The sequence below is a fragment of the Balaenoptera musculus genome, chromosome 15, assembly GCF_009873245.2.
Source record: "Balaenoptera musculus isolate JJ_BM4_2016_0621 chromosome 15, mBalMus1.pri.v3, whole genome shotgun sequence".
In the NCBI taxonomy this organism is placed as follows: Eukaryota; Metazoa; Chordata; class Mammalia; order Artiodactyla; family Balaenopteridae; genus Balaenoptera; species Balaenoptera musculus.
Genome location: NC_045799.1, coordinates 80,852,586 through 80,877,995, shown reverse-complemented (window position 1 = coordinate 80,877,995; position 25,410 = coordinate 80,852,586). Strand labels below are relative to the sequence as shown.

General features: G+C 53.5%; 1 protein-coding gene across 2 annotated transcripts; it reads left to right on the top strand.

Annotated features, from left to right (window-relative positions):
• Positions 1-16,967: 16,967 nt before the first annotated feature.
• SERPINE1 (serpin family E member 1) lies at positions 16,968-25,086 on the top strand. 2 transcript variants are annotated; one of them, XM_036824521.1, is made up of 9 exons: positions 16,968-17,296; positions 17,953-18,224; positions 18,871-19,104; positions 19,645-19,839; positions 20,454-20,652; positions 22,106-22,206; positions 22,324-22,410; positions 22,949-23,032; positions 23,363-25,086. In XM_036824521.1, exons 2-9 carry the CDS (start codon positions 17,954-17,956, stop codon positions 23,398-23,400), a joined length of 1,209 nt encoding a protein of 402 aa, XP_036680416.1. In that variant the 5' UTR covers positions 16,968-17,296; position 17,953; the 3' UTR covers positions 23,401-25,086. The 2 variants fall into 2 exon arrangements, 1 of the variants encoding a protein (XP_036680416.1); XR_005016365.1 differs by having other exon boundaries at positions 17,138-17,296; positions 22,324-23,032; positions 23,363-25,066.
• Positions 25,087-25,410: the final 324 nt, after the last annotated feature.

The window sequence follows — 25,410 nt, the reverse complement described above, 5'->3', positions numbered from 1 at the left end:
AAAGAACGAATGAGTGAATTTGGGCTAAAATCTAGTCCCTGTCACTTACATCAGATAGAACACGGAGAGGAGCTGGAAACATTGCTGGGGCAGGCCCGGAGGCAAAGAGGGTTTATCCCTTTTCCTTAGAAGGGAACATGAGTAAGAGTGAAGGTATCTGGAAAAAAAGATAGTAATCTCACTCCGTTGTACTTCTCCTATGTTCCATGGCACTTTAACCTTCTAACATACTATTCCATTGAATTATTTGTCCTGCTTATTGTTATAATTTGTCTCTTCCCCCAAATTCTACCCCAGGTAGAATGCAAGCCCCAGGATGGGGCATTTTGCCTGTTTTGTGCACTAATACCTCCTATGCCTGCAGAATAGTGCCTGGGATACGGTAGATTCGGAATGAATGAATGGTATCTATGAAACATTTACTTGGAGGCAGGTCCCTCTCTGCCCGCTATGCATTTACGTGTACTAAAGTCCAGGAGGTGCATAGTATTATCACCTCTGGTCTAATTATGGGGACAGTGAGGTTAGAAGATTATGTGACATGAACAGGATCACCAGGAGCCGGGAGAGGAGCTGGGCAGAGGTCAACACCAGCCTTGGCTGGCCTGGGGCCAACTCTCCAGCACTCCCTGGCGAGGTGATGCACACGAAGTCTTCCCAGGAGCCACACCCTGGTCCAGCTTTGCTGGGTGAGGCTTTTTTTCTTTTTTTAAAGTTTTTTTTTTTTTTTTTTTTGGCGTGGACCATTTTAAAAGTCTGTACTGAATTTGTTACAGTATTGCTTCTGTTTTATGTTTTGGTTTTTTGGCCACAAGGCATGTGGGATCTTAGCTACCCGACCAGGGATGGAACCCACACCCCCTGTATTGGAAGGCGAAGTCTTAACCACTGCACGACCAGGGAAGTCCCCAAGGCTTTTTTTTCTTTCTCTTCCTTCCCACCAACTTCCCACACGACCCCATTCTACCCCGCAAAAGTTAGCTCTGCCCCAAAGTACAGCTTCTTGTCAGTTGGAAAGACTTTTCTTGGCAGGAGAACCACGGAGACACGGGAGCAGAGCGCGGGCCGGGGAGCCTGGGCCTGGCTCTCCCTGCTCGGGCCCTGCAGAGCTGGGACAGGGCCGTGCCATTCCTGCTCCCCACCACCTCCCTCCCCCCACCCCACAGACTGCGTGGGAGGCTCCCAGGCCCAAGCTGAGGGCAGGAGGAACTCCCCAGATCACTTTTTCTGTGCGTTTCCTGCTGCTGGGAGCTGAGCTAGAACCTAAGGAGGTCCCTGCCCACCTCAAGGCGCGAGAGCTGCAGACACTGTCTCCTCTCCAGGCCAGCCCTGCAGGGCCCAGGCAGGGAGAGCCAGGCCCCCTCACCTTCTGCCTTGCTCCCCAGTTCCCTTCTTGGCTCCCGTGCCTCCGTGGTTCTCTCGCCAGGAAAAGTCTTTCCAGCCGAAGAGAAGCTACACTTTGGGGCAGAGATATCTCTTGGGGGTGGAATGGGGTCGTGTGGGAAGTTGGCGGGAAGGGAGCTATAAAGAAAAACATCACCCAGGAAAGATGAGCTGGGGTGTGGCTCTCGGGAAGGCCTTGTGCGCTTCACCTCCCCAGGGAGTGCTGGAGAGTTGGCTCCAGGCCGGCCGCGGCTGGCGTTGGCCTCTGCCTGACCACTTGCTCCTGTGTGATCCCTGGAGAAAAGAATAGAGACCCAAGAACACCAGGAAGCAGGGAGAAGGCTGCAGAGACTTGAGGACACACACATCCAAGCTCAGGGAGACACGACGCCATATATCTCCATCTGAGGCCTCGGGGAGGCAGCAGGAGAGGAAGGGAAGGAGGTTGGCGTGTCTGAGCATCGTCTGGAAGTGGTCCATCAGGGGAGGCGGAAGCTGGATTGGGGTTTGTCATCGAGAATCTGCGTCCAGATGTTGAGAAGCAGTGCCACACCCTACGTATGGGTTTGTGGGTGTGGCCAGGGCCAGGCATCTTTGCTGGTGTTTAGATGAGGTGTATCTCTATGCTCTGCAAAGCACACAGTGGTGGGGGACCTGCTGTCAGGGTGTTCCCAGGCAGGGCACCATGTTCCCAGGCAGGGCACCATGCCAACTTTTTCCTCATTAAAGAATCAAGACTGGAATTTCCCTGAAGCTAATTTTCTACCACTTACTACTTAGCGGAGGACCAGAGCTGCCACATCTGTCCTCCAGGGCAGATGCTGGGCGTGGGCAAGGAGCAGAGCCCTCCAGGAGTGCCTCCATGCCCCGTCCACCTCTCCACCCAGAGGCCCGTCTCCTAACACAGAAGCACACGTGCCTTCCCTCTTGGATTCTTCCTCCCTCTCCTCCAAGAAAGGGAGTCACAGGGAAGAGATCCACATTTAGTCCCAGCTCCACCACTCGCTAAGCAGTGACCTGTGTGCAGAGGTTCCTTCACCTCTCTGAGCCTCCGTTCCTCATCTGTAAAACAGATGCAGTAAGACAGCACAGAGGTTCCCAGATGAATAAACAAGAGGAAGAACATAAACACAGACGGTGCCTGGCACGTGGAGATGTTCGGTCCATGGCTACCCATTCACTCCTCCCCTCACCCAGCCCTTGGGACCACGGGCCTTCTCTCCATCCTTTCAGAGGCAAAACACCCCATGCACCCATCACTCACTCCACCATGCAGCAGGTATTTACTGGACCCTGCCTCTAAATAACCAATGCAAACAGCAAGTGCAAAAACGTCCAGGGGGAGCTTCCCTGGTGGCGCAGTGGTTAAGAATCCGCCTGCCAACGCAGGGGACATGGGTTCGAGCCCTGGTCTGGGAAGATCCCACATGCCTCGGAGCAACTAAGCCCGTGCGCCACAACTACTGAGCCTGCGCTCTAGAGCCTACGAGCCACGACTACTGAGCCCACACACCACAACTACTGAAGCCCGCACACCTAGAGCCCATGCTCTGCAACAAGAGAAGCCACTGCAATGAGAAGCCCGCGCTCGGTGCAACTAGAGAAGGCCCGCATGCAACAATGAAGACACAATGCAGCCAAAAATAAAATAAATTAATTAAAAAAAAAAAAATGTCGGGCTTCCCTGGTGGCGCAGTGGTTGAGAATCTGCCTGCTAATGCAGGGGACACGGGTTCGAGCCCTGGTCTGGGAAGATCCCACATGCCACGGAGCAGCTGGGCCCGTGAGCCACAACTGCTGAGCCTGCGCGTCTGGAGCCTGTGCCCCGCGACGGGAGGGGCCGCGATAGTGAAAGGCCCGCGCACCGCGATGAAGAGCGGTCCCCGCACCGCGATGAAGAGTGGCCCCCACTTGCCTCAACTAGAGAAAGCCCTCGCATGAACCGAAGACCCAACACAGCCAAAAATAAAATAAAATAAATAAATAAAGTAGCTATAAAAAAGAAAAGTGCTTTTAAAAAAAAAAAAAAAAAAAAAAAATGTCCAGGGAAGACACGGCCGGGGCGGAAGGTGGCCGGTCTCCCAGACGAGGCAGCTTTATCATGGTGCTTCATCACAGTCCAGCACCTCCTTCTCGGCTACATGTGCACACCTTGGACAAAGCAATCTCAGGTCCAATTAACATGAACCGGATGCACAAAGAATAGCTTACAGACCCCAAATGCTGGGTTGTTAATTTACAAACAGAGTCACATCCCCAGGCACCTGGACACATCTCTCCTGGGGGCCTCAGAATGTGGCTTTAGTGTGGAATCAGAACAAAGTCAGGACATTGGATGATCTTCATGGCAGGATGACAGTCTGAGGCATTCTCTGCACCTCCAGGCACACCCGTCCTGGGTCCTAGCCACTGAAGTTTGCGGGACGGGACACCAATTGTCCGGCACAGCCTGGAGCCCCAGCACCAAGTTGGGTCTCCTTGGATCCCCCTTTATGATGAAGAGGAACTTTCCCCTCGTCTTGGCATTTTCCCTCAGACAGAAGACAATGCAGTTACTTCGCTGAAATTCAATCACAATCTTATCTGCTCCTCTACGTCTCCTTAATTGGATTTGGGATATTCACAGACAGACAGTCTCCTAGGTAATTTCTACAGAGGGCTAATATCCTCTCCTAAACTGAGTTTCTTCTTAATTGAATTCTCAGAAGGCGATGTTAACTTCAAGGTATTTGGCTGTCAGGCCCAAGTCCCGCCCACGTGGGGCAGTATTAAGGGACACAGGAAGAAAGTTTACACCCAAACAGTTCCTACCTCTAAACCATGTACAACCCAGTGGGGAAAACAAAACAAACACATGCAATGCAGTCGATGAATAATCCAGTGCTGAATGTGTGATTGTGTGGGTCTGATCGTAAAAGGGATCAAGTTCAAAGGACAGACAGCTTAGGATGGCCTGGAGGAGGCTGGGAAGGCTTTGGGGAAGAGGCAGAAGCTAAGGTATCTTGAGAGGCTCTGTGGACAGCTGACTTACATAAGAAAAGCAGGGGAGGTGGAACATTCCAAAGGCAAAAAATAGGTGGGAAAAATGGAAATCAGATGGTCTAGATGGAAGGGGGACAGATGTGACCAATTCAGATCCCGCCCCTGTGATGAATGGCTTCCCGGTTCCCTCTTTCACCCCCACTGTTCCTGTTCCTCTTCCCCATCCATGAGCTGGGCTTGCGGAGAAGGTCAGGGAGGCCCATCTCCCCCACCCTCCCCAACATACACAAACACACGCGTGTCCAGACGCAGCAGAACTAATGGTCTGCTGGACAGGAAAGCCCTGTCAGAGTGCAGGGAACCTCCACCCCAGGCCAGGAGGGACAGCCCTGGGCTTTCCACCTGCTGCACTGATCACAACCTGATTCAGCCCGGAAACCAGCCCCAGGTGCTAGACACAACATGACCTCTTCCCCTCTCCTACCAGCCCCTTGGGATTCTCAGAAGTGATAACAGGGAGTTCCCGAGTCAGGGGCTTTCCATCTGGGCTCTGCTGCTGGCTCCCACCTCCACCCCCACTTCCCTGAGTAAGCTACCAGCACAGGCAGGCAAGGGCAAGATGGAGTTTGGCATGCCATTTCCAGAAAGAGGGAGAACTGGAGGAGAAACCCCCTCAGGGCCCCGTTCTGGTGGTTTAGGTTCAGGACCAGACCCTTGAGACATCCAGAGCAGAATGGTTTCCATTAGTGCTAGTCTAAAGCAGGAGCTCAGAATGAGAAGGGGTGCCCCCCAATTTCCTGGTGTCCCCTCTGAAGGAGCTAGACCCTGGAAACAAGACAACAGCGCCTCTGCTTCCCCAGACAGCCTGGTCCTTAGACAGAGCTGGCCAGTGTGGAACTGAGGACTCAGGAGGGCGAGGTCTCTGCCTGCAGGGCCCGCAGCTCCTTCCAACCCTGGCATGACTGAGGCTGTCTGCATCTGGGACCAGCCTCGCAGAATGGTGAGCTGGCAGGCCGGGCTGCACCCTGGGAAAGAGGGAGTGGGCCCCAGGGAGCCAGTTGTTGGTCTAGGCTGTGAATAACGGAGGCCTCATCGGCGCCCCAGAGCCCCGGGGCAGAAGCACCCAGCACAGGGACTGACTAAGAGAGCAGGTCCGGGCGGGTGGACGACGACACGGGGGTCGGGAGGCTCTGTCAGGCTACACACACACACACAGACACAGACACAGACACACACACACACGAGCAAATCTCCCGGCCTGCTCTTTGGGGTCCTTCATTTCCAGGCCCTTCTACCCACACAACTCTCTGCTTCTCCAGGCTGACTCATCCTCCCTGCATGCCCCTCTGCCCTATCCCAAAGGTTGGGGCCTTGGACTTCTCCCCCCCTGCCCCAGGCCATGGCTGTATGCCTGATTTCATGTGTCACTCAAGAGGCATTTGACCCAACCTTCCTTGGAACTGCTTATCTTTAGAAATGCCTGTCTTTCTCCGGAACTGAGCCCTGAGCCCCTCCAGGGCTGGAGCCATATCTCCAGCCCCAGCATTTTCATATGCCCAGTGGGCAGAAAACACAATGAAAGCAGCTCTGCAGGAATGCCAGCAGATGACAATTATGATAGTGACCTTCATTCTTCACAGGCCCTGCCCCACAGGGAGCTTTCCTGAACAGTTCACAGCGTGGCTCTTTCAAGGCATTCGAGGCATGTTCTGGCTCCTCCAGCCCTGAACCAGCTTCTCGTCTCCTCTCTCCCTCTCCACCCATCTCAGAGTTGAGCCTGAAGTCCAAGGTCAGCAGAAAACCAGCTCACAGACATGAACAGGGCAGGAAAAGTGCTCAGGGAGCAACTGGGTCAAAGTTCAGCACGCCCATCCTCCTCCCCAGCTCACCGCCAGAGGCTGCAGCTCCCTGTCGCCAGGTGACCCAGCCTCCAGGCCTAGGGGAACACTGACCAGCTGTCAGGTAGACTCCTTCAAGTGTGATAAGGGGGCCCTGCCTCCAACAGCCTCCCCAGGGCAGCAAGTGCCTGACATTTCACGTCACTGGCTCATGGGGTCTAAGGTCATAGTCTCAATCCTAGAAGCATGCGAAGAGCTAGTAAAAACAAAACAAACCCCAGTATCCCAGGATTCCAGTTCAAGATTCCAATCATCAGGGGTGAGTCTGGGTCTCAGGACTTTTCAAAAGCTCTTGGCGGGGGTGGGGGATGAATTCGGAGATTGGGACTGAAACATACACACTATTATATATACAATAGATAACTAATAAGAACCTGCCGTACAGCACAGGGAACTCTACTCAATTCTCTGTAATGACCTATATGGGAAAAGAAGCTTAAAAAAAAAAAAAAGAATGGCTATATGTATATGTATAACTGATTCACTTTGCTGTACAACTGAAATTAACACAACATTGTAAACCAACTATACTTCAATCAAAATTAAAAAAAAAATTAAAACAAAACAAATGCTCCTGGGTGAGCCTCAGGTGCAGTGGGGGGGGGGGGGTGCTGAGAACCACTGGATCAAGGCACAGAATATCATAATTCCAAAGTGAGTGTGACTCGGGAGGGTTTAAAATGGTGAATCCTTAAGACCTGAGTTGGAATCAGTTCCTTGCTGGGCAGCAGATCTGGGGGGCTGCGGGGAGGGGAGAGGGGATGAGACCAGGGTCAGAAGAGTTCTGAAGGAAAGAGTCAAGGGTGGTGGGAAGGGGGCAGTGGGACATGCAGTGAGGGAGGGGCATGGACCCATCCTGGGTTGGGAGGTTAGGGGAGACAGCTGTACAGCTATGTGGACAGGTGAGGCACTGAAAAACAGAATGGAGTTAAGAGCTGAGGGCTCTGGAGCCAGCTCCTCTCATTAGCTGAGTGAGCTTGAGCAAGAAATCCGACTCCTTTGTGTGTCGGTTTCCTCATTTGTAGAATGGGGACATCGCCACTCCCCGACTCTGAGCCACAGGAGAACGAACTAAGGTGATGAGTACCAAAGAGGGCCTGGCAGATGGCAACCACTCAGCATACCGTAGCCATCATTACTGCTGTAGTTTGGGGAAGAGAGCAACTCCTAAAACCCTAAAGAAAAGGCATGCAGACCCCAACACCTTAGAAAAGAATGGATTTGCAGATCAGAAGCTGCCTCAACATACTAACAGGGTCAGTCACAAATCCAGGCTGCCTGGCACGAGTTTTCAGAGGCTCAGAATCCATCCTTCCTCCAGGCTTACCAGCATGGGAGTCTGGGAGGCTAGGGGCCCTGCAGCCCTGACATGGGGGTTGTTTCTCCCTGTCCCTTTCGGATGTAGGCTTCTTCTCTAGCTCTGGGACTTGCCACATTCTTGCTCTTTCTAAAGGCCCTGAAAGAGGATGGAACTTTCCCCTCTGGTATTGCACACAGTGTGGGACCCCGGACAGGCCTCCACCCTGTCCCGGCCATGACCTCATTCATCTCTAATGAAGTTCCTGCAGGTTCTAGCTTCTGCAAATCCTGCCCTAGAACCTAGAATTGTCTTACTTGATTTCCAGCAGCCAACTGGCCATTCGGGGGCTGTGACGGTCCCAGCATAGATGGGTTTCTTTACCAGATGCTCCTTTGGTTCTCCTGGGATCTGCCTGACCTTGGCAGGGGGACCCTGTTTTCCCCCCTAGGAGCTCATCTGCCTAAGAAGGCCAGCAAAGGGGGGGGGGCAGGGACCATTTCTCCCAGTCACTACAAAGCGGGACTCAGACCTCCAGCCTTCCACTCCAGCGCCCATACCTGGAAAACAGTTCACGCTGGGGCATCCCCAGGGTTGTTTACCTGATTGGAGCAGGAAGGCGCAGTCCCTTTCCTTTCCCCCTTGTTCCCTGGTAGGTGACTCTGTCCCTTGTGCATTGTTTTCTTTCCGGTGGAATTTCTGCTCTTGAAGACTCAGCGTTCTGCGTTCCTCCCACCACTGCCGTTCCTCACATCCTGGTTTCCTCCTGTCCAGACAGCGCTGGCCATCGGCCAGGACCTCGGCCATTCGTGGAGAGGGCAAGGGCTGAGGACAGCAAAGGGTGGAGGCGGGAAGTGGGAAGCTGATCATTCCTCCTTCATCGGAGCCTCAGGCCTCTTCTGCAGGGCCTGCAGTGTGTCCTCCATGGGCAGTGTGTCCACAGTGGGTGGCATGTCCATATGGGTGGCGTGTCCACCATGGGCAGTGTGTCCACTATGGGTGGTGTGTCCACCATGGGCAGTGTGTCCACTGTGGGTGGCGTGTCCACCGTGGGTGGCGTGTCCACCGTGGGTGGCTTGTCCACGGTGGGTGGCGTGTCCACCGTGGGTGCCTTGTCCACGGTGGGTGCCTTGTCCACGGTGGGTGGCGTGTCCACCGTGGGTGGCGTGTCCACGGTGGGTGGCTTGTCCACGGTGGGTGCCTTGTCCACGGTGGGTGGCGTGTCCACGGTGGGTGCCTTGTCCACGGTGGGTGGCGTGTCCACGGTGGGTGGCGTGTCCACTATGGGTAGTGTGTCCACCATGGGCGGTGTGTCCACAGTGGGTGATGTGTCCACGGTGGGTGCCTTGTCCACGGTGGGTGGCGTGTCCACCGTGGGTGCCTTGTCCACGGTGGGTGGCGTGTCCACGGTGGGTGGCGTGTCCACTATGGGTAGTGTGTCCACCATGGGCGGTGTGTCCACCATGGGCGGTGTGTCCACAGTGGGTGATGTGTCCACCATGCGGAGGCAACCCCTCCCCCCCTGCAGTGGGCAGTGAGGCCCAGAGAGCAAGCCTGGGGTGGACACATGGGGAGGTTCTACACAGACGGGGACAGACCTTGGACTTCCCACTCCCAAATTAGTTCCTCCCTGGGTTGGGTACAAGACCCGCCTGGCACTAAGGCAGGCAGGGAGCCCAGACGGTCAGGCCAAGATTGAGGTTAATCTCCAGCGTGGTCTCAGGACAGCGGTTAAGGGTGGGCGCGGTGTGGCAGGCAGTACTGCCCAACTTGTGCCAGCTCGCCTGCCCATGGCACTTCCTGTGGGGTTGTGGAAGGTGGGGAGAGGGGGAAGGTGTTTGAGGGGGGGTGGCTCACGCTTCCCCTCTCCTGACCTGGACCCTAGCCCACAGGCCAGTTCCAGGAAAGAGCCCAGGTCTGATTCCTGGGTGTTAAATGCAGCCCAGGTCAACCTGCCCCTCCAGCCATGAAGCAGAAGGGGCCTCAGAGCCTTTGTCAGGTCTGGGCCACCTCACGTCTGCCACTCAGCTCCCCTCACTCCAGCAGCCCAGCCCCTCCTCCACCCGTCCCCCCAGGCAGAGCTGTGATGTGGATGACAGTTACGCATTTGCCTGCATCAGCCTTTAATCACACAGCCCTGTTAGTTCCTGACACTGATGGGAGTGGGGGGCACAGCAAGGCACAACCAGGCAGGGGACTCAGGACAAAGCCATGTTATAATTCTGGGTCCTGGGAATAGGAGGGACAGCAGACATTGCCAGCTCTGAGCATCTGCTTTAGATCGAATTTCTTAACTTGGTAACGATGTCTTTTTCAAGCATCTGCAGGAAGCCTGGTCCTGCCCTGCCAGCGCCAGACATGGGCCTTCCTTGCCCCAGTGCCCCGGCCCCACCTGCTGAATTTCTGGGGTTCCTTACCTGAGGACCTGATTAGCTAATCCCTTCTATCACAGGAGTCTTGGTCTCTACCCTCTACCCTCAGGAAACCAATGGGCTCAAGAGAGGACACACACACACACACACACACACACACACACACACACACACACACACACACACATTTTTTAAAGTCAGCTGAAGCCTATTGATTGCTTTCTTCCTATGGATAGATACACCTGGTCATTTCATTCAAGCCATCTTTTGAAACCCTAACAAGATAGTTATGGAAGTGACATCATTCTCCCCATTTTGCAGAAGAGAAAAGTAAGGCTGTGGGGAGTAAAAAAGTTACCCAGAGTCTCCTGCTAGTCCTCAGGCCACATCTGCCTCTTTCTACAGAAGACATCTTGTTCATGCCCATGGTGTCTGTCTAGAGAGACTGAAGCATTAGGAAGGGAAGATGATTTGCTCACGACCATGTGGATAACTGGAGCCAGGATGTCTGGTCACAGTGATGACCACCGGGGAATCCTGACGTGTTGAGAGCAAACACATGTGGCCCAGTAAGCAGGTCTGATTGAATACAGTCTTCCCTCGGTATCTGCAGATTGGTTCCAGGGCCCCCGCAGGTACCAAAATCCACAAATACTCTAGACCCTTATATAAAATGGTATAGTATACCCTGTCCTCCGTATTCGCACGTTCTGTATCCACAAGTCCTGCATCAGGAGATTCAACCGACTGCGGATATGATCGGTTGGTTGCATCCACGGGTTCGAACCCACAGATGCGGAGGGCTGACAAGAAGGGGAGGGGAACCTTCTGGTGGTGAGTCTTCTTGGGATGCCTTTCCTAATCAGGGTGGGGTCTCTGAGGTCAGGAAGAGGCAGCAACGGGGATCCAGGAGAGAAAAAGCAGATCTCCGAGGATGACGTAAGGGACAGGAGCGGTTGCAAGGAGGAGCCCAGTGGTCTGGAGAAGGGAGTGGGCCCAGGAAACCAGGGATCAGGAGGCGGGTGTGGACGGAGTCGGGAAAGTGTTTCTATGTGGCCTCCAGTCTGCAGAGGGTAGAGGGTGCTGCTTAGGACGGCGACTGCGGTGCAGTCTCTGAAGGCATCTCTGAATGTCACATCAAACCCATCCCAGAAGAGATTCAGAGAAGCTCCTTTATGAACAACTGAGCTGGCGGATGAGGGGAAGGCAGCCGTCCTGTGACTCCCCGGATCAAGCTAACGTCCTCCTGCTCCCTTTTCTTCACACACTGCACTGCTCTCCCCAGCCCTTTCTGCAGCCAAACGACAGGGAGGGGCAGAGGAAGAGCCCCCCACGGATCCAAGCAAGCCAGCAAGACAGGCACCAACTGCCTTCCTGCTCACCAAGCCAGCTGAGGCAGCCCGGGGTGACTCAGATGAACAGACATGCAGAGAAGGCCTGCTTCCATATGGCGAGGAAGTAAGAGAGAAGGAATAGTCAGTGACTCGGGACGTCCCTGGCTCCCCACTGGCAAATTCCATCTGTGCTGCATCACCAGGCTGCTTCGTTCCTGGGACCTCTGCCCCCCACAGGTTCCCCACTGACCCAGGGTCACTGTTTATCTGGGCGTCTGCCCAGCTCAGTAAACTGGTTGTGTCCAGAGCCAGGATGCGGACTAGAGCAGGAGCCTCTACTTCAAGAACCTGGGAAGAGGCTGCAGTAAGAGTAGACCTAGAACACGAAAGCCCATGAAGAGAGCAAGACGGAGATGGGATGCCTCAGGCAGAAAGGGTTGCTGCCCGGAGATGGAGACAGGTGGAGAGAGGATGGGAGCATTGTCTCCCCTCCCTGTCCTGGGATCTGTGACCCGCGCCCCTCCCCCCCGCCCCATCCATGCTGCCCTCTGCTTCTCCCTTGCCACCCAGCATCCGTACCTCTTCCTCCGGGAAGACTTCCCTCCACATTTGGGCCCACACCCTGATAGCCCGAGTCTTACAACTTTGTATACAGAGTTTGACAGATGGTTTTTTTTTTTTTTTTTTTTTTTTTTATTTTATTTTTTATTTATTTATTTTTGGCTGTGCTGGGTCTTCGGTTCGTGCGAGGGCTTTCTCCAGTTGCGGCAAGTGGGGACCACTGTTCATCGCGGTGCGGGGACCGCTCTTCATCGCGGTGCGCGGGCCTCTCACCATCGCGGCCCCTCCCGTTGCGGGGCACAGGCTCCAGACGCGCATGCTCAGTAGTTGTGGCTCACGGGCCCAGCCGCTCCGCGGCATGTGGGATCTTCCCAGACCAGGGCTCGAACCCGTGTCCCCTGCATTAGCAGGCAGATTCTCAACCACTGCGCCACCAGGGAAGCCCCTTGACAGATGGTTTTAATCTAATCATTGCATGATGTTAATCTTCTGTCCCAGGACGTGTGTCTGTGCCTTTGGAGAAGGGAGAAGCTTATGTTTCTCTGAATCACACCATCGGGCATTGATTGTCAATAACCATTTGGCCATTTGGGGGAAGAGTCACACAACAGCCAGGGTAAAATGAAAGAGGATGTGTCCAGAGAAAGTGATAAAGGGAGATTCAGGAACGCTGGGAATGAGGAACAAGTTCTGGTAAACAGGAAAGAAGTGAATCAGAGTTAGACAATCTATGTACGTGGAGAGAGAAGTGGAAGGAAGGTTAGGATGGGACTGCGGTAGACCCGGTGGGAGTGGGAGGTTCCTAGGCCTGTGCTACCTCATTCTGGCTGCCACCAGCAGGCTCTGCGGTCACACCTACGCCAGAAATCACACATGCCATCTGCCCCATACTTCCCCCTGTGGCCACACTGGGCCCCGTTCTCTCCCTCTGCCTCTTTCTCCCAAGAGAACAGGCTCTTTCTTGCCTGGGGGCTGTGGGGGGGGGGTCTCTGGTGCTCACTGAACACTGACAGTATGAGAGGCCACCCCCAAGGGAATACTGCCCCCCAACGCCCCCCCTTCCGAGAAATAAGGATAAACAAGACATGACGATGGCCACAGTAAAGTGAAGGATAAGCACAGAAATGACTGTAAGAGAAGGGGATGTTTGTAAAAGTGGTTCAACTGTTAGGGGGTGTTACAGGGGAATCAACAAGACGTAAGGGATGTGGGTGGCAGAGAAGGGGACAAAAGGGCCAAGACCAGAAGAGTAGGTCAAACTCTACTCCATTTTCACCTGCTGATAAAACAAGCCGCCGTCCTTCCTGGTATGCTGGAGGGTTCAAGACACGTGTCAAATGTCAGTGGGGTCCACATGTGACCCCACAGCTCAGAGAGGAAAATCTTCCCAGGATCTAAAGTCTGCAAAGTCGGCCAGTGGGAGCATGTCAGGATCAGGGTGAAATCAAGAAGATCTGGCCTGAAATGGACAGAGGGGCTGACAGCCATTCTCCTGGGTGACCAGCCAGTCTGCTTCCCCAGGCATTTCATCCACTCTGCTAATCACCGAGAGACATCAAAATATATAACAAGGCGCTTGCCTTATGTCAAAATTAACAGCTCAAGTTGTCTGGGTTCCTGTCCTGGTTCTGCCCCAACCGAGAGCGGCTGCCACTTAGTGAGCGCCTGGAATATGCCGGATGCTTACAATATTTCATTTAATCCTCACAAAAACCCTGGGAATCAAGGGTGGGAATCAGTGTCCATCTACATACCTACCTCACATACAAAAACTGAGACCCACAAAGTTTGGTTTTGCCCAAAGACACATAAGTAGCTAAGTGTCAGAGCCCTGACCAGGCCGGCTCAATGGGCACTGTTCTCCCATTTATGGTATGTCGCTGTGTGTTCTCAAACACATCCCACAGCCTCTCTGGGCCTCAGGTCTCTTACCTGCAAATTCAAAGGACCGGACCAGATGGTTCTTAGAGCCCTCCTGCTCTGAAACTCTATGACATGATTGGAGAAAAAAGCATCCCACGTTGGGGGATGCAGGTTTTACTGTTACGGGAATTTAAGGCGAGATGGCTGGAGGTGGCGGCTGGAGAAGGCGTAAAGGAGAGGGGCTTATGGTGGCAGATTAGGGGGAAGTCAGGCTCGGCACCAGTGTGAGGAGGGACCCTGGACAGGCTGAGGTGGCCCATGTCTGTCGGGCTGTCCCAGGGTAGTGATCTTCAAAGAGAAGAAGCTGACACGGAGCCCAGGCCTCGGCTCACTCCTACAAAATGGGGCCAAAAGCCCAGCCCAAACACAGGCTATTTTGGGCGTTGTATTCTTTGGAAAGCCACCAGGCCAGAAATAGCGCTGTGAGTTAGTAGGACCCCGGCCTTCTGCCACCCCCGGCTCTCCCAGTGAAATTACCAAGAATCAGGAGCCTCTTAACATTCCAGGGAGCCTGTGTAACTGATAGGAGGCAGCCTCTTCTCCCCACAGGAAGGCCTGGAGCAGAGCATTTGACTGTAAAAGGGATTCTGCACAGGGAGAGGAGAGGGAAAGAGGGATTGAGTCACGGAGAGCAGAAAAGAGAGAAGGGGAAAACGGGGAGAGAGCTCACATAGCTGAGACTAGAGGAGACGTGCGAGAGGGGATGGAGATTCCCAGTGGATGGAGGGATGAGTAGAAGAGATAAGAAGAGGGAGTCTAGAGGGAGAAAAGGAAAGAGAAAAAGAGGGTGGGTGCCTGGGGCTTGGAGAGCAAAGGGGAAGCAAAGAGGAAGAACAGAGAGCAAGAGGGCAGCTGGAGGGCAGGAGGTAAAGCGTTGGAGGGAAGACCAGCATAGCTGAGGCCCCAGTGGAACCAGGGCTACTGGGGTGGGTGGGATGGGGACAGGGATGGGGGACAGTCACGGAAATTGTGAGTCTGATCTCGTCACGAAACACCTGCTCAGGGCAGATGAAAACATCTTTCCCAGTTGGCTAGAACTGGAACTTCCCCCAGAAATCCACAGCCCTGTAACTCATCCTGTTATCTCTGACCCTCCGGGACTCAGAGATCCAGTTATTTCAACAGTAGGGACTTTTGACCCCTTAAAAAAGAGCCAACGCTTGAAAGAGGTGACGGGGTCAAGGCTGTTAGTTTGGTGTTCAGGGAAAGGAGGGAAAGTGACGGCTCCTTGAGTCAGGCTGGATTCTGAGAAGGACGTTGCAGGGAGGTCTGCTTTGGGGCAGTGGGCGATCGGACTGCACCCTGGTGTGGAGAAGATCTCCTGAGGGCAGACCAGGGGGAGGCAAGGCCATTTCACGGAGAAGAGAGGCAGGGACCACGATCAAGTCTGGGTTTAGATCATCTGGCGGCCCCAAGTGATCAGAAAGTCAAAGGGAGGGTCAGAAAACCCAGCATGGTACAGTTACACTAGGCTTTGCCTCAGTTTCTAATCCACACCCACCAGACACCTACAAGTCTCCTCCAGTTTGGGAAAAGACCCCTTAGTAAGTCAGCCCTTTCTGTTTCCAAGGTAAAGCGTACCCCTTCTCTCCCCAACAGGACATAGAGCTGCTCCCAGGTGCTCCTGTGCCCAGGAACAGAGGGGTTTTTCTGGAATGGCATCAGGATCATTCAGGTCCAGGGGTGGGGACAGAAGTGGTCACTGCCCTGGCAGGACCCAGGCGGTCCCAGAAAACAACAGGGCTTTTACGGCTGAGGCTGAGCGAGGAGAGAGACAACAGCTTCTGGAACAGTCCACGGAGGAAGGGATGAGGCTCATCTGAAGTGGCAGGAGAGGCCGGACAGCGGGGCACCTGGAGGGCAGGTCCAGCCACCTCTTGACCCACTGCTCTTCCAACTTGGGGCTTGGCACTCCCAACACAGACTCCGAGGTCCCTGTCCCCCTGTGGCCCCCAAGGGTGAAGGGCAAGGCATTGGGGCCTTTCTGGGGTTAGGAGATGGCTTGGAGGCTTCCCCTTCTCTCCGTGCCACCCCACATCCCCACCTGGTTCCCAGGGGCAACAGGGAAAACAAAGGCGGAGGCAGAGTGAAAATGGGAAAGTCCTCCAGCTGCAGTTGCCCTTGGTATCTGTTTACTTAAAAAATCCAAAACAAACATCCCGACACATCCACCCACTTAAACTTCCTGTGATGCTGCTACCGGCTGTCTCCATGGATACTCCCAGTTGAACCCCACCACCTACACAAAACATGACAGTGTGTGGACTCCCCCACCCAAGTCAAGGGCACCATCCTCCCCAGGACCCCTCTGGCACTACCCTGTCCACAACATCAGGCTTACACAGCCAAGGGTGCCGCCAGACCCCTAAATACACCAGCACAGCCCTACAAACTAGCCTCTAGCCAACGTCCACCATCTATAGAATTCTTTGGTCACTTTGCCACCCCTAATCCCGGTGCCCTAGAAGCACATCCCGTAAACCCGCCATGAACTGACGCCCTTACTTCCATCCCTACTGCCGCCACTCCAGCCCTCCAAATGTCTGCATCTGGAGGAAAAGGATAAGACGTAATCCTCCCCAGTCACAGCAGGGAGCTCAGAAAAATGAAACCTACACACTGGGCTCCTAATTTCCCGCCAAGGCTTTAGCCCTTTACCCCAGTTACCCACCACCCCGCCCAGCACACCTCAAACCCCAGCCAGACAGGACTGTTGACACAAAGAGAGCCCTGGGGACACCACCAGAGTCTGGACACGTGGGGGAGTCAGCCACGCATCACCCGATGGACGGGCTGGCAGGCGCTTGGCAGGGAAGAGGGAAAGAGGAGAGGGAGTTCTCCACCAGGCTCATGTCCTAGACAGTCAAAACCCAGACAATGACATGGCACGCTCCGTGCCTTCTGGCTGCTGGGATGTGGTCAGGAAGAAGGAGGGGTGTTCTTCCCAGTTTGGCCAGTGCATGGAGCTGGTGGACAAAAGTTTGCAGGATCTTTAGCTTCTTTGATAACTTTGCAGTGATCTGTTTCTCCAAAGGAAAAAGAGGAAGTGTAAATCGTTTCCCTACACTGAGCACCGGGGAAAGTAAGCACTGGGTGTCAGGGGTCAAGCTGGCATAACATCCAGAGGCAGAGGGCAGCAAAATCAAGGGAGGCCCTGGGGTCAGGGCAACCAGGACTCGCTCAGTTGTTCCAAGCCCTCTCTCTCACATGTACACAGACAGGACTGCACGCACACACACACACAGATGCCTCAGCAAGTCCCACAGAGGGAGGTGCTGAGGGGGCCCGACCGCTGTTCAGACAGACTTCCAGAGCCAGAAAGTGGGCGGGGCCGGACCATGAGGTAATCCACTTCCGGCCCACATCTGGTATAAAGGGAAGCAGCAGCTCCAGAGGAGCACGGCCGCATCTGGCTGAAGGACCAAGCGCACTGTCCAAAGAGCCACACCCCCTCCCCAGCAGAGGAATAGGCACCACCATCAACACCCGAAGCCCCAGCAGCAGCAGGAACGAACTGCCAGTCACAAGGCACCTTGAGAGTTTCAGGTAAGAGAAAAGCAAACTGTCTCCACCTCCGGACCTCGGGCTAAGGCAGGGAGCATCCCTCTGCAGAATCTCCTCCGTCCATGATCCCCAGTGTTCCTCTTTCTTTCCCCGGAGACCTGCAGCCCTGAGTTGACGCCGTCATATCAGTGATCCCAGGAGAGCGGGGAAGATGGGCAGGACCCCCCCAACAATCCCACCACCCAGAAGCAAGGGCCTCACCTCTCTTGGACCCTCTCCATTGAGACATTCCCCTTTCCCAGCGCAGGAAAGGGGTTTTTCACGCCTGCTAACTTGAATGAAGCAATGATTGTGAAAGCATCATAAGAGAATGAAAAAGCATCGTGTAAATCACAGATGTTATTATAATTTCGCCTTTCAGCCTCCTGGAAGGGAAGAGAGATCTCTTGGAGGGTGGTGCCAGCGGGTTCTAAGATTCCCACAGGTGAAAACGCACTTAAGACTCCCTGGGGCTGAGACAGAGGGGAAAAAGCTCAGGATCTGAACTCATCATGGTTTCTGTCTTGCCCTCCTGTTCACGTATCATCTGCCAGCGGCAAACATGGGGAGCCTGGCCATGGCTGGGGTCCCATCACCCCTCCCCACTCACCATCCTTCCAGAACTATGCCCTCATCTGATCCTTTTCCACTGGCTCTAGGATGCAGATGTCTCCTGTCTTTGCCTGCCTCGCCCTGGGCCTGGCCCTCATCTTTGGTGAAGGCTCTGCCTCCTACAATTACCAGTCTCCGGCGGCCCACCTGGCCACAGACTTTGGAGTGAAAGTGTTTCAGCAGGTGGTGCAGGCCTCCAAGGACCTCAACGTGGTTTTCTCACCCTATGGGGTAGCCTCAGTCATGGCCATGTTACAGCTGACCACAGGAGGAGAAACCCAGCGGCAGATCCAAGAGGCAATGCAATTCAAGATTGATGGTGAGAGATGGGGCAGAGTGGGAGGCGGGCATTCACGTGGTCTTCCCAGGACAGGGGTGTAACTGACCAGAAGCAGAGGAAGGGCTGACCCCAGCTTAGCTGAGCCAACTCCTGTCCTCCCATGCCGCAGGGATGGACGACTGCATCTTCTTCTCACCACACCCTGTGTCACTTGGCTCTTGGACAGTCACAAGGTGTACAGGACAGTGGATCTGGTATAAAACAGCCCTGCCTCACCACTCATATACTGTGTGACCTTAACCCCTCCGAACCTCAGTGTCCTCATCTACAAAATGGGGACAATAAAAGTATCTACCACGTGGGGCTGTTGTAAGGGTTAACTAGAATGATGCATGTGAAATGCCTAGCATAGCTATTGTTATTATTAAAAGAAAAAAATTAGGGTTTATAACTTAAAAACAGAGAAAAATATTCCAAGCCAAAGAAAGGGTTAGGACCTAAGATTTTTGAGGAAAAGAGGGAAATGCAGGAAAGATTAAGGTTTGGAATGAAATCTCCATCCAGAGACCTCCGGGGGAGCAGAAGAGTCCCGTGCATGTGGACAGGGTTGGGGGAAGTTAGCCCCACTGGGAGCCCTGGGTTTGAGATGAGCTTAATGTGTCCTTTCCTCCCCGCTTTGGCCCAGAGAAGGGCATGGCCCCTGCCCTCCGTCGACTGTACAAGGAGCTCATGGGGCCATGGAATAAGGATGAGATCAGCACGGCTGATGCCATCTTTGTGCAGCGGGATCTGAAGCTGGTCCAGGGTTTCATGCCCCACTTCTTCAGGCTGTTCCGGACCACAGTCAAGCAGGTGGACTTCTCAGAGATAGAGAGAGCCAGGTTCATCGTCAACGACTGGGTGAAAAGACACACAAAAGGTGAGCAGGCAGGGAAAGGAGGCCAGTCCCAAGGGCCTGCAGAGAAAGGGGATTCAAATCCCAAATGTCCTAACCTCTCCCTTCCAGCATCTTCTGCTCTGTAGACAGAAGGTCAAGTGCTTTAAGAATCAAAGCATCCTGTTTTTCCATAATTAGGCTTTCCCCGTGAGCCAACTCTAAAGTCATCCCTAAAAAAGTATTGCGAGATGTTATAAGAACAGTAATAACCATGACAAGGGGCACACACAACCCGTCAAGACTGCAGCTTAGGGAGCAAAGTAAGGGGAGACTTATGTTTCCAGGTCTGATCCTGGACAGGATCCCAAGACCATGCAAGTGTGGTGAGCTGGAAGGCTTTCTGAGACTCTTAGGAAGATGAAAGGGGTTGAAAGCAGCTAGATAGGTTCACTAAACCTTACCCAGGCTGTCTTCTGACGGAATCCCTTCTGACACACATCCATTTGAGGACTGGGCGCTGAAGAGGACCATCGAAAAGGATTTAAAAATATCTAGCCTCCTGATCACCTCGATCTCCCACAGGCATGATCAGCGACTTACTTGGCGAAGGGGCTGTGGACCAGCTGACACGCCTGGTGCTGGTAAACGCCCTCTACTTCAACGGCCAGTGGAAGATGCCTTTTCTAGAGTCGAGCACCCACCACCGCCTCTTCCACAAGTCCGATGGCAGCACTGTCTCTGTGCCCATGATGGCTCAGACCAACAAGTTCAACTACAGTAAGTGCAAGACCCTCCCTTCCCCAAGTCCCAGAGTGACTGCACCTCATCCCTGGGGGACATCCCCTCTAAGGGAGGAGAAACCCTAGAATACACCCCAGCTGTGACAAAGACTCCCCAGGTAGGAGACACTGGGATTATCAGAGCAGCAGAAAGTAGCTTTTACCTTGTGCAAGATGAAGCTGAAATCCAGAAATTCCCTCAGGCCCATATTTGACCGCTTTGACCCCATCTCTCATCTTCATGTGGTTCTAGTGTGATAACCTGGGGTTCACAGATCCTTCTGGGGAAGAGTGATGTAAAAGTTGAGATTGAGGAGATGGGGATTGGAATGAATTAGTAGCTGGGTACTGGGGAGAAGGCTGTGAAGGTAAAGAAGGCCAACAAGAGACAGAGAACCCAGAAGACACTGTGATTTGGCAGAAGAGAAGGGAAATGGGAATAAAGACATTGAACAGGGGAGTGGTGGGGTGGGGGAGCCTCAAAAGCTAGGATGGAGAGCTGGCTTCCAGAAAGAGTGGAGGGGACAGGAGGACTAGTTGAAAAGCCAGTGCTGGGTTAGAATCAACAAGAGCTGGAGCCATTGCCAATGCGCCATGTTGGTGTCTTTGCAGCTGAGTTCACCACCCCCGATGGCCATTACTACGACATCCTGGAGTTGCCCTACCACGGGAACACTCTCAGCATGTTCATTGCTGCCCCCTATGAAAAAGAGGTGCCTCTCTCTGCCCTCACCAACATTCTGGATGCCCAGCTCATCAGCCAGTGGAGAGGGAATATGACCAGACTGACCCGCCTCCTGGTTCTGCCCAAGTAAGCCACCCTTTGCTCTTGCCACACTTGCCAATGCTCTAGTGCCCTCTGCCTACCCCCTCCCCTCTCCCCTGGTTCCCTGAAAGGGCCACCCCCATGTGGAGTTTCCCAAACGTGACATTTGCAGGGTAGGGACAGGGACATGTGTGGGTAGCTGATGGGAAACACTCCGGCCTGGGTTTGATTAAGATTCCTCCCATCATCCCTCTTCTGCTGGAGGGCAGCGGGGGAGTTTTCTAGACCGTGCCCCACATTTCCCACCCTCTGAATACCCAGCAAAAGCTAGCCAAAGGAAGAGCCAGAGAGACAGATGATGCAGGGTTGGGGTGGAGGGGAATACATTGATCTACACTCTTTTAGGAATGCCCCTCACTCCCACCCCCATCTCTTCAAGTTAGCATCCAAACAATGGAGACCAAAGGAATCACTTCCGCAGATGAAACAGCCGGAACTACAGCTTCTAGCTGGCTTCCAACAAAGCAGAGTTTTAAAAATCCTTCTGCAGAAGCAAAGAGGGTACCGGAGGCTGAGACTGGATAATTCCAGAATTGTGGGGAAGCATCCCACCATGCTTACCCCAAATTTCCAGATGCCATAATGCCAGGCTTAGGGAAAGAGGATAATTTAGTTGGTTAGCATGCTCTCACTCTCTTTCAAAAAAAAAAAAAAAATAGAGGTAATTAGTTGTGCCCTGATGGGAAGCAGAGCGGGAGCCCCAAAGCCTCGCTGCTGGAGTTCTTCTCAGGCTCAGCTCTCAGAACACAATCTACAGACCGGGTTTTTGTTCAAATATCCTTGCAGAAGAATTTGCCCTGCCCCCTCCCTCCCCAGTCAGACTGAATATCATTGTGCTGAAACTACTGCCTTATTTGAGGAAAGTAATTAGTCATAGGTTCAAGGGGGTGGGGAGATTGCAGGAAAATGTTCATTAGTACTAGAATCTCCCAGCAAGGAGGAGACCTTGCAAACGGATTTGAAAAAAACAAGCTTCCCACTTCTACTTTTTTTTTTTTTTTTAAATAAATTTATTTATTTATTTGTTTTTGGCTGCGTTGGGTCTTCGTTGCTGCACACGGGCTTTCTCCAGTTGCAGCAAGCGGGGGCTACTCCTCATTGCAGTGCACAGGCTTCTCATTGCGGTGGCTTCTCTTGCTGCGGAGCACGGGCTCTAGGCATGCGGGCTCAGTAGTTGTGGCTCGCGGGCTCTAGACCACAGGCTCAGTAGTTGTGGCATATGGGTTTAGTTGCTCTGTGGCATGTGGGATCTTCCCAGACCAGGGCTCGAACCCGTGTCCCCTGCATTGGCAGGCGGATTCTTAACCACTGCGCCACCAGGGAAGCCCCCCACTTCTACTTTCACATCAGTCCCCATCCTGTTGGTCTGTGGGGACGGGGATACCTGGTAGGGTTAGAGGTGGCCTGAGCTTGAGCTGTGTCCTGCTTCTGTCTGCAGGTTCTCCCTGGAGAGTGAAGTTGACCTCAGGAGGCCCCTGGAGAACTTGGGAATGACCGACATGTTTAGGCCAAACCAGGCCGACTTCTCAAGACTTTCAGGTAAGAGGTTTTCCTTTCACTTTCTTCCCCTGGTGGACATTGGGGTCCCTAAGAGGACTAAGGAGCTTCTCACTGAGAACCAAAGCTGATGTGTTTTGGTATCCACCTCTGTTTCAGATCAAGAGCTTCTGTACGTGTCACAGGCGCTGCAGAAAGTGAAGATTGAGGTGAATGAGAGCGGCACGGTGGCGTCCTCCTCCACAGGTGAGTCAGGCTCAGGTGAGGCCTGGCAAGTCTCAGCCCCAGGCTTCCAGGAGGGGCCGCGGTCTGGCACCCAGACCCTGGGTGAACTGGGAAGACCCCACTGCCCATGTCAACCAGGTCTCTCGTGGTAGAGCTTCGCTTCCTGTGTGGAGAGCACCATCCCAATCCTACTAGAATACAGGCCTGCTTTCCCTGGCACCCCGTTCCCTCCCCACTGGCTCTGAGGTCCTCTGAATGTGAGGTCCTGGCTTGCTCTCAGAGTGGTCAGTCAACTTAAAGGCACTTGCTTCCAATACGCCCTAAAAGGGTTTAGATAAACGTGCCTGCGAGTGACTACCTGAGAGATCTCTACCCGATTCCTGGAGGAAACCAGGCCTCAGAGGACATCCCAACACTTTTAGGGTTCACATCCAGGAAACAACTGAGCCTCCTGAAACCACCCCCCATCCCAGTGCCACTGTCACTGGATCACCTGTGACCAATCCAAGCTCCCGTGCCCACGTCCCTCTGCTCTAAGACATGGTCCCTTCTCTTCCAGCCCTTATAGTCTCAGCCCGAATGGCCCCCGAGGAGATCATCATGGACAGACCCTTCCTCTTCGTGGTGCGGCACAACCCCACAGGTGAGCGGGGGGCCCGGGAGACCCCCCACCCCCCCTGCTCTCCTGGACTCGGGCACTAGTCCGGCCAGGTGTAGACGCCCCCACTCCTCCCAGGAGGACTCCAGGCAAGGAATCATAGCTCTGTTCCCCTTCCCCTCCTCGGAGGCAGTGTTCTCTCCAGACGGGGTGCTCAGTCTGTCCCCCAGTCCCAGCTTAGTCACTAGAGCAGCTGTGCCTCCAGACACTCACTCATCTCCCCGTACCTCAGTTCATCCGTAAACACCGAGCTGGGTGAGCTGTGCCGTTCCCCTTCCCCCCACTTCTCATCTCCCATGATTCTTCCGTCCTCAGGAACTGTCCTTTTCATGGGCCAAGTGATGGAACCCTGACCATGGGAAATGCAGCCCTCATCTGGGACGGAACTGGAGATGTCCAAGAAGAAGAAACTCCGGAGCAAAGAATTTTTATTTTAATTCATTTTTCTGGAGAAAGAGAAGATATTTACCTTTTTTTTTTTTTTTTTTTTAAATGGTAAATCTTTCGAATCTGCCTCTTAGACCTCCGGCTCTCCCAGGAGGGGGAAAGAGGACCTTTGAGTTAAACTCCCCAGTGGAGACCCTGGGGGAGACCTCGGAAGCACAATGCCCCGAAGGTCTCCCAGCAAGACTGCAGAACTCCCAGGATCATTTGCGCAGCTGCTTCTGCCCATCGCTCTGCCCGTTCGGGTCTTCGGACCCGGATCGCACTGAGGCCCTGGCAGGATGGCACCGCAAGGCTTACAGGAAGGAGCTTTTGTGTGTTTGCTAGAAATAATTTGTGTTCCGGTCACGTTGCCATCACTCTTGCACTGTCTTGCCACTGCTGAGAAAGCTGGCTGCAGGCCAAAGAAGGCCAATGGGAGAAACACTCTTTCATGTCAAGGTCCGTCCTCCCCCAGCTCAGAGGCGCGAGACCCACCCAGGCCTGGCTGGCCCCTCCCCAGAAACAGTGTGCATATATTATTTTGGAGTGTAGGTGACTTGTTTACTCAGAGAAGCAGGTTTCTGCTTCCCACAAACTTTATGTTGCAGAAATAGAGGGAGAGAGATGAGATGTATGCTTGGTTCTTGGCTCCAATATCCTGGTGGGGAGGGTGGGATGCCAGGGGTGTCCTTGAGTATTTATCACATCCTTGTCCTTGTGTGCTTGTGAGAGAGAAAGGACTATGGAGAAAACATATTATTTAAACTTGTTCATAGTGTTCCTTTGTGGTCTGTGTCATTGCACCTCAGGAGTGGCCACTTGCCTGTCATTCCCCTCCTGGCAGCAGGCGTGATAGGGCCCACACTGCCACCTGGTGGCTGCCTGAACCCCATCGCTCGTCTCCTGGCCTTTCCACTCCGTGGAGCAGGACCCCTGCCAGGACTGTCCAACTTCAGCCCACTTTAGGGACCAAAAGGATGTGGTGGGTCAAGGCAGACAGAGTTGTTGTTTCAAAATTTTCCAATATATTTAGGAGCGGGAGTGCAAGAGGCTACACGACCTAGCAGGACAGAACTTTCCCCAATTACAGGGTGACTCACAGCCGCATTGGTGACTCACTTCAGTGTGTCATTTCCGGCTGCTGTGTGTGAGCTGTGGACACGTGAGAGAGAGAGAGAGAGAGAGACAGAGAGACAGAGAGAGCGAGAGAGCGAGAGCGAGAGAGTGAGAGAGAGAATGAGAGACATAGCAAGAAGCTCGGGCTCAATTACCCCCGTTAGATAATCTTTCTGAAAGCCAACTAGCTGGTGGGTAAGGCATGAAGACCAATTTATTGAAGAATTGCACATAGATGTCGAATGAATGTAACCTAATAGAACCCTAATCATCCCACTGCGCCCTTCAGTGAAAAATCTTCGTTCTTTGTGTGTTTTTTTTCTTTTTCCATGATGCACTGGACAATGACAGCCACACAGTACCCTCAAGGATACCCAGATGTGGGGTCCAACGTTCTTGAAAGTGTGTTGAATTCTATGCTTTTTCACTTTTGATATAGAAGCAACTAAAAAATGTTTTTTTTAAATAATAAATAAAAAGAATATTCCAAAAGCGTCCCTGGCCTTGACTTTCCATGTTTCACACGGTACAAAATCCAAACGCTGTCAGTTCATAGACCTCTAGGGGGAAAGGGATCTTTATGAAACACACACCCACAAGTTCAAGGCACACTGACCTGTCGTGGGCGAATCCACAGGGCTGGTCACCGGGGCTCTGCAAGAAGACCCCCAGGGATACATCGTGCAGGACATGATTCTCCTTTTGGGTACCGTCCTCAAAAAGGAAAGAGGGTTCCCCAGACACCTGCCACCTGCCCAGACACACCTGCTCACTGCTCTGTCACTTCCCATCTCTGTTCATGCCATTTCCTTCCCCACCAA